The sequence below is a fragment of the Ranitomeya imitator genome, chromosome 4 (genome assembly GCF_032444005.1).
Source record: "Ranitomeya imitator isolate aRanImi1 chromosome 4, aRanImi1.pri, whole genome shotgun sequence".
Classification (NCBI taxonomy): Eukaryota; Metazoa; Chordata; class Amphibia; order Anura; family Dendrobatidae; genus Ranitomeya; species Ranitomeya imitator.
The window spans coordinates 429,868,859-429,881,374 of record NC_091285.1 but is presented as its reverse complement, the minus strand read 5'-3'; the positions used below and the strand labels follow the sequence as shown (position 1 = coordinate 429,881,374).

Below are 12,516 nucleotides of genomic sequence, written 5' to 3'. Positions count from 1 at the left end.
ATTGATTTTTTCAGGTAGAATTAGGAACCCAAATCAACCCAAAAAATAAATAGGCTTTCTATGGCCCACTATTTGTGAGAGAGATGGCACGCTCAGGACTGGCACACAAGCCCAGAGGCCAATATTAATATCCCACTTTTTTTTTTTTTTTCCAGGGAAAATTTATAAACCCAATAAAAAAAATAATAATAAATAGGCTTTCTATGGCCCACTATCTGAGAGAGAGAGATGGCACGCTTAGGACTGGCACACAAGCCCAAAGGCCAATACTAATCTCCCACTGATTGATTGATTTTTTCAGGTAGAATTATGAACCCAAATCAACCAAAAAAATAAATAGGCTTTCTATGGCCCACTATTTGTGAGAGAGATGGCACGCTCAGGACTGGCACACAAGCCCAGAGGCCAATATTAATCTCCCACTTTTTTTTTTTTTCCAGGGAAAATTTATAAACCCAATAAAATAATAAAAAAATAGGCTTTCTATGGCCCACTATCTGAGAGAGAGAGAGATGGCACGCTTAGGACTGGCACACAAGCCCAAAGGCCAATATTAATCTCCCACTGATTGATTTATTGATTTTTTCAGGTAGAATTTAGAACCCAAATCAAGCAAAAAAAATAATAGGCTTTCTATGGCCCACTGAGTGAGAGATGGCACACACAGGAGTAAGGAGTGGCACACAAGCCCTGAGGCCAATATTTTTCTCCCACTGATTGATGTTGTGATTTTTTCTGGTAGATTTTGGAACCCAAATCAAGCAAAAAAATAAATAGGCTTTCTATGGCCCACTGAGTGAGAGATGACACAGACAGAGATGGCACTCTAGCAGAAATGTCAATCTTAATCTCCCACAAAAAAAAAAAAAAAAAAAGGAACTGTCCTTCAATTACTATCTCCCTGCAGTAATCTCAGCCAGGTATGGCAGGCAGCAATAAAGCCCCCGTCTCACATAGCGAGATCGCTAGCGAGATCGCTGCTGAGTCACAAGTTTTGTGACGCAACAGCGATCTCAGTAGCGATCTCGCTATGTGTGACACGTACCAGCGATCAGGCCCCTGCTGTGAGATCGCTGGTCGTGTCGGAATGGCCTGGGCCATTTTTTGATCGTTGAGGTCCCGCTGACATCGCTGAATCGGCGTGTGTGACGCCGATTCAGCGATGTCTTCGCTGGTAACCAGGGTAAACATCGGGTAACTAAGCGCAGGGCCGCGCTTAGTAACCCGATGTTTACCCTGGTTACCAGCGTAAAAAAACAAACAGTACATACTTACATTCAGCTGTCTGTCCCTTGCCGTCTGCTCTTGCACTGACTGCTGGCCGTAAAGTGAAAGTGAAAGCACAGCACAGCGGTGAGTCACACAGCGGTGACTCACCGCTGTGCTGTGCTTTCACTTTCACTTTACGGCCAGCAGTCAGTGCAGGAGCAGACGGCAAGGGACAGACAGCTGAATGTAAGTATGTACTGTTTGTTTTTTTACGCTGGTAACCAGGGTAAACATCGGGTTACTAAGCGCGGCCCTGCGCTTAGTTACCCGATGTTTACCCTGGTTACCGGGGACCTCGGATCGTTGGTCGCTGGAGAGCTGTCTGTGTGACAGCTCTCCAGCGACCAAACAGCGACGCTGCAGCGATCCAGATCGTTGTCGGTATCGCTGCAGCGTCGCTAAAGTGTGACGGTACCTTAAGGAGTGGACTGATGCACAAATTAAATAAAAAGTGTGGACAAACAAACAAGATAGCTGTGCAGAAAGGAAGGAACAAGAGGATTTGTGCTTTGAAAAAAGCAGTTGGTTTGCACAGCGGCGTACACACAGCAATGCAGCTATCAGGGAGCCTTCTAGGGCAGCCCAATGAGCTACAGCGCTGAGGAAAAAAAAAAAAAAAGGAGCTTCCACTGTCCCTGCACACCGAAGGTGGTGTTGGGCAGTGGAAATCGCTACAGCACAAGCGGTTTTGTGGTTAATGGACCCTGCCTAACGCTATCCCTGCTTCTGACGAAGCGGCAGCAACCTCTCCCTAAGCTCAGATCAGCAGCAGTAACATGGCGGTCGGCGGGAACTCCCCTTTATAGCCCCTGTGACGCCGCAGACAGCAAGCCAATCACTGCAATGCCCTTCTCTAAGATGGTGGGGACCAGGACCTATGTCATCACGCTGCCCACACTCTGCGTTTACCTTCATTGGCTGAGAAATGGCGCTTTTCGCGTCTTTGAAACGCGACTTTGGCGCGAAAGTCGCGTACCGCATGGCCGACCACGCACAGGGGTCGGATCGGGTTTCATGAAACTCGACTTCGCCAAAAGTCGGCGACTTTTGAAAATGTTCGACACGTTTCGCTCAACCCTAGTGGCCACCACTAATTTCGGAGCGTCTACCTCATGAGGGAACATACCTACAGTGCTGTGAAATAGCATTTGCCATCACCCGATTATTATTTTTTTCAGCTTGTGATAAATTGTCCCATCTATATTTTTTGTATCGTCCAATGAATTCATTATAAAATAAAGACAACATACGGTCAGTAAGCACAAAATGCAGGTTTCATATGATCGTTCCATTTTCTGAAGATGAAGATTTAATCAAAACCTATATTTCCAATGTGAAACAGTAATTGACCCTCCGTAAACCTGATCACCGGCGGTGCACTGCAGATGTTTGCGATCACTTGTGTTGCGTCTTTCACATTGCTGTGCAGAAGTTTCACACCGCTTTTTTTCAGAATTGTGTACTACTTCTCCCTGAGTGAGTTGCTATCTGATAATCCCCACTTGGACTTAACAAACGTTAATTCAGCTGGAAGGTGAAATTTAAAAAAAAAAAAGATTTATTTCACCTTGCAGCCACTATTACATTGTTTCCAGTTCAGATTTGTTGGAAGGTCCCCTTTAAAGGGAACCAGACAGCAGGTTGTTGCCCCATAACTAATTGCAGCGCTGTATTTGTCATGTAGCATTGATTTCTAGCAACCCCAATGTTAAGGAAAAGTTGTCAGCATGATTGTAAAATCAGAAGTGTAAACTTGTGGTGCCGCATTTTCTTATTGACTTGACTAGTTGGGCAGGCATGCAATCATTGCTAAGCAGTCCAGCCAGCCAGCTAATATGACGTCCATAGAGGCGCGATTATAGTCTCTAGTGCCCCTGCACGTCCTCCGTGCTTTCTAAATCGCACATGGTGACTTTGGGCATGTATAGTGATCTGCCTATGTCTGTGTCACAGTCTGCAGGCCCAATGTCTGTCCAGCCGAGTGCTTCCTTCTGCGACCCTACTGCACATGAGCTGTGCTGCACTGCTGTGTATACTGCTGAGCCAAGAGGTAGTGGCATGTACAGTGACATTCTGACTATGTGCCACTACTTGAAAGCTCAGCACTGTGCACAGGTTATAGACTGCTGAAAACAGTCCTACCTGTGCGCCTTATAGATGATGCCTTGTTATTGAGAAATCAACTTTTATCACTTTATATAAATGACCTCTTCCAGGCTCTGGTGCAGATGGTGCCTGAAAGCTAAATCTGCCTCCAGAGCTTATTATACATGAAGAGGGAGTTACCAATGTGATGTGTAATGGATAACTGTGAATTGTAATGGCCGCTCTCTTGTCTCCTAGTAAGGGACATCTTGCAGGTTCCTCTCCGCTCCAGCTCACAGGCAGACAGGGCTGTAATATTGTTACAATACAGCAGAGCGGAGAGAGAAGCAAAAAAAAATGTGTTTGCAAGAAGACACATTTCACTTCTCCTGTTCTGTGTTGGTTACTTGTCTCACACTGGTAACTCTCCCTTCATGTAAAATAAGCTCTGGAGGCAGAGTTATCTTCCAGGCACCCTCCGCCCCTTAACCTGGACGAGGTCATTTGTATTTAGGAAAAACATGGATTTCTCTGGAATAAGACATCAGATCACAGATATCAAGGGATCATGTTATTCAGTTTACTATGACCCTCATGCCAATATATGGTTGATCTGACAGATACTCTTTAAGTAATATTTAAATTCTGCTGTTAAGTTCACTTTAAGTGATTTTCATATGCAACAGATTAGTCAGTCATCATGGATGGTGAATTATGGCATATTTGTCAGTTTGGTTAACTGGTTAATGTAGTAGCCAAAGAGGCAATTGCTTTCTCACTAGGTCCAGCTTTTTCTTCAATAAAATAAATCCTAATTTAAGAACTGGATTTTGTATTTATCTGGGCTCTTTAATATTAATGCTAGTTTGATGATCTGAAACATTAAAGTGTGCCAAATATGCAAAAATGGAAAAATTAGAAAGAAGGCAAATACATTTTTCCCAGCACTGTATGTTAGACATTTATGAAATATCTTGTAAGAGGTGCAATAAATATCAAGTATGGTAATGCCCCTCTAAAAGCGACCTCAAAATGCATTTTCAATGACTAATACAGTGATATGGATGATTTAGTCCCTGTAAATATCATATTAGCACTGCCAAGTGCCTGAGAAAATAACTTTTAATTCATATGTAAATTAGGGGGCTTTAGTGCGCTCTAGGCATGTTGGGGGCTTCACTAACTTCTGATTGACAGCACTCGTTTCCTAGAGTGAGCGCTGCCTAAAGTCAGCCTTTTTGTGTATGCGTATTCACTGGCAATGGCAGTGTCAGTGTGCATGTGTACACACCCAGTGTGAAAAAGGAGCAATCGGCTCACCTGTCCGGGTGCATGGGTTTATGAGAAATCGCTCCTGTCAAACCAATCTAATCAGTTTTTATGAAGAGGTAAGCTATAGACTGGACCACGGTGAGTCATTGGACGTGGTATATCTCGATTTTTCCAAAGCGTTTGATACCGTGCCGCACAAGAGGTTGGTACACAAAATGAGAATGCTTGGTCTGGGGGAAAATGTGTGTAAATGGGTTAGTAACTGGCTTAGTGATAGAAAGCAGAGGGTGGTTATAAATGGTATAGTCTCTAACTGGGTCGCTGTGACCAGTGGGGTACCGCAGGGGTCAGTATTGGGACCTGTTCTCTTCAACATATTCATTAATGATCTGGTAGAAGGTTTACACAGTAAAATATCGATATTTGCAGATGATACAAAACTATGTAAAGCAGTTAATACAAGAGAAGATAGTATTCTGCTACAGATGGATCTGGATAAGTTGGAAACTTGGGCTGAAAGGTGGCAGATGAGGTTTAACAATGATAAATGTAAGGTTATACACATGGGAAGAGGGAATCAATATCACCATTACACACTGAACGGGAAACCACTGGGTAAATCTGACAGGGAGAAGGACTTGGGGATCCTAGTTAATGATAAACTTACCTGGAGCAGCCAGTGCCAGGCAGCAGCTGCCAAGGCAAACAGGATCATGGGGTGCATTAAAAGAGGTCTGGATACACATGATGAGAGCATTATACTGCCTCTGTACAAATCCCTAGTTAGACCGCACATGGAGTACTGTGTCCAGTTTTGGGCACCGGTGCTCAGGAAGGATATAATGGAACTAGAGAGAGTACAAAGGAGGGCAACAAAATTAATAAAGGGGATGGGAGAACTACAATACCCAGATAGATTAGCGAAATTAGGATTATTTAGTCTAGAAAAAAGACGACTGAGGGGCGATCTAATAACCATGTATAAGTATATAAGGGGACAATACAAATATCTCGCTGAGGATCTGTTTATACCAAGGAAGGTGACGGGCACAAGGGGGCATTCTTTGCGTCTGGAGGAGAGAAGGTTTTTCCACCAACATAGAAGAGGATTCTTTACTGTTAGGGCAGTGAGAATCTGGAATTGCTTGCCTGAGGAGGTGGTGATGGCGAACTCAGTCGAGGGGTTCAAGAGAGGCCTGGATGTCTTCCTGGAGCAGAACAATATTGTATCATACAATTATTAGGTTCTGTAGAAGGACGTAGATCTGGGTATTTATTATGATGGAATATAGGCTGAACTGGATGGACAAATGTCTTTTTTCGGCCTTACTAACTATGTTACTATGTTACTATGTAATAATACTCCCACAATAGCAACAGCCCAAACAAAGGACCATGCAGGTCTGAAGCATGTTGCCTGGGAGCACAGCAAATATTTCTTTTTTTACCTTTTTAATTTTTGTGCTGTTGTGTTCAAATATTTTTTGTGCCTTTTTCAACTACCGGATCAATAAAGCAGTTCTTAAGGCTATGTGCACACGTTCAGGATTTCTCGCAGAAAATTCCTGAGAAAAACTGGACTTTTTGTGCAAGAAATCCACAAAAAACCGCTTGTTTTTTTGCCGCGGTTTTGACGCGTTTTTGCCGTGGTTTTGACGCGTTTTTGCCACGGTTTTTTCCGGACACTTCCCAATGCATTTTGTAGTGGGAAATCCGCAAAAAAACCGCAAAATTAATGAACATGCTGCGTTTTTTACCGCGATGCGTTTTTTTTCGCGGAAAAAAAACGCATCATGTGCACAAAATATGCGAAATTCATTCTAAATGATGGGATGCTTATTGTATGCGTTTTTTGCGGTTTGATAGCGTTTTTATCGGGAAAAAACTTGAAAAAACCGCAACGTGTGCACACAGCCTAAAGATGTAAATGCCGACTATCGTTTGGACTATTGTGTACACACCAAGGCTGACTTTAGGCTGTAGTTTTTTTGGGAAACTATTAATCCAAAGTGAGGGAACGAAATGGTGCACCGAAGCCCCCTTATTTGCATACAAGATGAGTTATCTCAGGCTCGGTACCACCAGCAAGTATGTATTTTATAGAGGCTAAGTTCCCTATATCACTATATAGCTCATTTCAAATGCATTTTGGGGGTGACAAACTCCCTTTACATCTGAACTCCCTAATAGGGTATTTAAAAATGGCGTTTCTACACCAGACAGCCGTCTAGTAAAACAATTCCTGAAATACTAATGTTCTGTATTCTTCAGTCGGAATAAAAAAAACAATGTGTATAGTGCGATTGTGCTGGTTCATTGTATAGAAAGGGTTTACAACCTGCTCCTCTTCAAAATCTGTACATTACAGGGGGCAGAGGCGAGCAGCTGGAAAGAGGGTGATAAATGGCTTATTATTTCTCCGTAGAAGTTTTGTTGGTCTTATTAATATTATTTATATCCTTAGGTTATTAAATGAGGTTGTAGGAACCGTGGTGATTTATGTGCAGGCGTATGAACTGTGTAACATGTGAGGAGGGCCTGTCACAGAAACACTTTAATCTGTCAGAGCGGAGGGATGTGTATATGACAGAGTCACAGGAGAAACTATCTACTGAGCAGCGGACTCGCTGATGAATGGATAAGCAAAAAATGTCCAAAATACATGTGAAGCTGGCACTTCAAATCAATATTGTAACCACCATTCTGCATTCTGATGTCATTATCATCACCAGAAATATGTAGAGATTCAGATTTTATAAAATATATAATTTTTATTAACAATAGATTAAAACAACATCATCAAGGGGAAATAAAAAAAAAAATAAAAAAACAGAAATGTCTCACCATGAAATGCCACAAAATCCCTTAAAAGAATTAACAGTAAATCAGTATGAATATCTGAATATAGTCAGATATAACAGACGCCCCCGGAAGAAGCCAGCGGTGAAACGCGCGTCGGGGTGGAGAGTTGCCACTTATACCTACATATAGCTGTATTACATATACCCTATTTTCTGGCTGCAGTTTGTTTCCCCCTTCACTGCTAAGTATATTTTTGCTCAGTACCAGTTGGGGATTGTCCTGTGTCATATGGGTTCTACTATTTGCATAGTTATAGCACTGATTTGGCTGTTATATCTGACTATATTCAGATATTCATACTGATTTACTGTTAATTCCTTTTAGGGATTTTGTGGCGTCTCTCATGGTGAGACATTTTTATTTCCCCTTGATGATGTTGTTTTAATCTATAGTTAATAAAAATGGGATATTTTATATACTCTGGATCTCTTCATATTTCTAGTGATGATAGTCATCAGAATGGTGGTTACATCACTGATGAATGGGACTGGTGGCTTGGCTTACCTTATGGTCACAAATGCTTAACTGGCTGTCTGGGACAATGGCTTGAGACTTTTCTAGATAGGAGATTTATGAAGAATAATTTAAGAATGAAACACCGGCCATTGATAGAAAATTAGTGACCTGTTAGCAGGACGGGTAAATATTTCTACCTGACTTATGTGCAGAATGTTGATCTTAACATCATGGAGAGCTGTGATAAGGTAACACAACCTTTTCTCCACTCACCACTTTTTTTTTAATTCGAACATTAAAAAGATTTTAAAAACAAACAGAACCTTTTTTAAACCCTTAGGCTACACTTACAGAATGGAAACCCTGCAGTTTTTCCATTCAAGATTTTACCATTTCATCTTCACATTATGAATCTATAAATCTGCTGCACGTAAATTCTTTGTGGATCTTGGCTTTTGCAATACAATGGGTGAAATTCGTGCCAAAAGCCGCCTGCAAAACATGAATATTTTTCCTTGGAATTTGAAGCAAAATCTACAACAGATTTTTCCTTCCCAGTTGTGGACATGTTTAAAGAGATTGCCCACCGCTTGGATAACCCACACTTAAATTCACCAGTTCCCCATGTAAAATAAAAACACTGTATACTCACCTCCCTGACTAGCGCTATACCAGCATTGTTAGTGCTGTATCTGCCAGCTCTCTCATGACATGGGCTGCAGTGCTCAAATTTCCTGGTCCGAAACCGCATTGTCTTTGGGAAGTGTGGGCACTGTCTACCGCCCATCAGCAGCCACCGATGTGACGTTATAATGTTACACTAGTGCTCATCAGCATCGCTGCAACGGCGCCATTCTGGAAGGTGACTGTTTTTATATTTCAGAGAGTGGCCAAGTATAATGGTTCCTTTTCCTTCAGTCTGTACAAATAAAGTCTCTCCCGATGAGTTTCATGTTTGAAGCTTCCGTCATGATTTTTGCAGCTAAGCTTTGGACCCGTTCTATCTCATCAGTGCTGAAGTCTCCAGAACGGAACATAAAATTCACACAGCTACCTATTCACTACTAAGACTTTCCGAAGTGAGCATTTTACATTTGGAATCCTTGAACAGCAGTTTTTTGTTGTTTTGACCATTTTGCCAGTAAAACAATCACTTTCAATGTTGCAGTCACACTTTTGGGAACTTCAGTCTTAATGCACCCTCTGTATGCAGAGTTCGGCTGGTGATCTAACCCTATGTGCCTTCTGAAATAGGATCATACTCCAGTCATTTCAGCCTAAGTCGAGCAAGACGTTAAAAGGCAGTATAGTGAACCTTGGATCTCCTGTAAGCAACATGTTAGTTTTTTTTACATTTATGTGCAAAGTAACTTAGAACAGCCAAACAATGAGAACTTTCAAGGAAAGTTGGTACCTTCCTTATCTGCGTCTAAAGCATCTTTTGTTTTTTAACCAAACAGTACCTAGTTTTATACTGATGAGGGGCATAAACCCCGAAACAGTACTGTCTACAGATGGATCACTGGTTTGACTCATATGCGTTACTTTTCAGATTCTTTCCCCATAGAGCATTGCCTTAAAAAATTAGACTCCTTCAATTTTTGATTCTATTTAGTGAGAGACTGTACTCCCCATGAGTTAGACTGAGTTGCCACCAATATAATGAAAATAATCAAGTCATTTTCACAAATTACGGACGAGTGCCAGAGCTGCCTTTATATTGCATGCATTATTCTGGTCTGTACAATGGACCAGAATAGTGCATGCTGTGATTTATCCTATGCAGACCATCGGTCTGCTTTGAAATAATCTATGTGCGTCTGTACACTAGCTATAATGGGCCCATGTGTGGTCCATGGCACACGTAACTGCATACGGACCGACTAGATGCCTGTCTTAAAGTGGATATGTCAGCAGGTATTTGCTATTTAATTTGAGGACAGCATGAGATAGAGGCTGAGACAATGATTTCATTGATGTGTCACTTTTTAAGCTGTGTGCTGTTGTTTCAGTACAGTGAGTGTTTTATCAGCAAGAGATTATCACTACAGAACTACATTTCCAATACTCCCTGGTCTAACCACACCCCCAGCACTGATTAGCAGCTTACTGTCAATATACAATGTGTGCAGAAGGCTGTGGTGTGGGCTGGGTTAGCTTTCTCAGCTCTGCTTTATGCTATATCTATGAACTCTGATTGTGTCACAACTATTACGCCCAGTAAACTAAGTGATGCATCACTGGAATCAGAGTTTATTTCCCTACATTATGGTGCGCTCAGATGAGGTACCAAAACCTGGTGAACTGATTCCCTTTAATAAATGCTTACATGATGTATTTTTTGTCATCTGTAAATAAATGTCTATGAGAGCCCTAGTTATAAGCTGTGTTACCATGGATGTCTGGAAGAAGTGTGACGTTCATTGGTTTCACACTGTGCTGTATGTCTTCTTTCAGAATGAAGGAATACGAGAGTGTTCTGGAAATTAAAACTCCTGTGTCCGATTCTCCATACAAAGCAAAGTGAGTATAGTGTTGTGATATCCGTGCAATGCACTTGACTGCAGATAGTTTGGACATTTCATTGGAGAGTGGAAAAGCTGATAATTAGTCTGTGTGTTGTACAGTACAGATTATTGTAGTTGTTTTTTAAATTCCCCAGTGTTTCAATGTTATGATTGAAAATAATTTTGCAGAACTTTAAGTATACCTATAGTTTACATAATATCTTATAAATTGTATGTACTGTGTGTCACTTTGCAATATACACAGTACAGACCAAAAGTTTGGACACACCTTCTCATTTAAAGATTTTTCTGTACGTTCATGACTATGAAAATTGTACATTCACACTGAAGGCATCAAAACTATGAGTTAACACATGTGGAATTATATACTTAACAAAAAAGTGTAAAAACAACTGAAATGATGTCTTAAATTTTAGGTTCTTCAAAGTAGCCACCTTTTGCTTCGATGACTGCTTTGCACTTTCTTGGCATTCTCTTGATGAGCTTCAAGAGGTAGTCACCGGGAATGGTTTTCATTTCACAGGTGTGCCCTGTCAGGTTTAATAAGTGGGATTTCTTGCCTTATAAATGGGGTTGGGACCATCAGTTGTGTTGTGCAGTAGTCTGGTGGATACACAGCTGATAGTCCTACTGAATAGACTGTTAGAATTTGTATTATGGCAAGAAAAAAGCAGCTAAGTAAAGAAAAATAAGTGGCCATCATTACTTTAACAAATGATGGTCAGTCAGTCCGAAAAATTGGGAAAACTTTGAAAGTGTCCCCAAGTGCAGTGGCAAAAACCATCAAGCGCTACAAAGAAAATGGCTCACATGAGGACCGCACCAGGAAAGGAAGACCAAGAGTCACCTCTGCTTCTGAGGAGGTTTATCCGAGTCACCAGCATCAGAAATCGCAGGGTAACAGCAGCTCAACTGCTAAGAGGAGACTTTGTGCAGCAGGCCTTCATGGTAAAATGGCTGCTAGGAAACCACTGCTAAGGACAGGCAACAAGCAGAAGAGACTTGTTTGGGCTAAAGAACACAATGAATGGACATTCGACCAGTGGAAATCTGTGCTTTGGTCTGATGAGTCCAAATTTGAGCTCTTTGGTTCCAACCACCGTGTCTTTGTGCGACGCAGAAAAGGTGAACAGATGGACTCTACATGCCTGGTTTCCACCGTGAAGCATGGAGGAGGAGGTGTGATGGTGTGGGGGTGCTTTGCTGGTGACACTGTTGGGGATTTATTCAAAATTGAAGGCATACTGAACCAGCATGGCTATCACAGCATCTTGCAGCGGCATGCTATTCCATCCAGTTTGCGTTTAGTTGGACCATTATTTATGTTTCAACAGGACAATGGACCCCAAACACACCTCCAGGCTGTGTAAGAGCTATTTGACCAAGAAGGAGAGTGATGGGGTGCTACGCCAGATGACCTGGCCTCCACAGTCACCAGACCTGAACCCAATCGAGATGGTTTGAGCTGAGCTGGACCGCAGAGTGAAGGCAAAAGGGCCAACAAGTGCTAAGCATCTCTGGGAACCTCCTTCTAGATTGTTGGAAGACCCTACCCGGTGACTACCTCTTGAAGCTCATCAAGAGAATGCCAAGAGTGTGCAAAGCAGTCATCAAAGCAAAAGGTGGCTACTTTGAAGAACCTAGAATATAAGACATATTTTCAGTTGTTTCACACTTTTTTGTTAAGTATATAATTCCACATGTGTTAATTCATAGTTTTGATGCCTTCAGTGTGAATTTACAATTTTCATAGTCATGAAAATACAGAAAAATCTTTAAATGATAAGGTATGTCCAAACTTTTGGTCTATACTGTATATCCAAAATATGTCTGTGCACTTTTTAGCTGCTCCTTTACCCCATTCGCATGCCGCTGGATATCTGCACAGTATTTATAAGAGAATGCTGCAGATTTTAATATTTCCAACATTTTCTATTCTTCCTTGGGTTTGCTCCATATCTTACTCCAGGTTTCCAATAGCTCCCTGTGCGAAGGATGATGAGTGGTGAAATCTGCTTAATATCTGCCCACAAGCCCAGCTTAA

At 41.7% G+C, this 12,516-nt stretch overlaps 1 protein-coding gene across 2 annotated transcripts in view; it reads left to right on the top strand.

The window, feature by feature from the left end:
* Positions 1 to 12,516, top strand: part of SCAPER (S-phase cyclin A associated protein in the ER) — a 419,051-nt gene that overhangs the window by 229,377 nt on the left and 177,158 nt on the right. For both annotated transcript variants that reach the window (XM_069765538.1, XM_069765539.1), the window contains exon 21: positions 10,402 to 10,467. In XM_069765538.1, the coding sequence (XP_069621639.1) occupies positions 10,402 to 10,467 (66 nt within the window). The remainder of the gene's footprint in view (positions 1 to 10,401; positions 10,468 to 12,516) is intronic.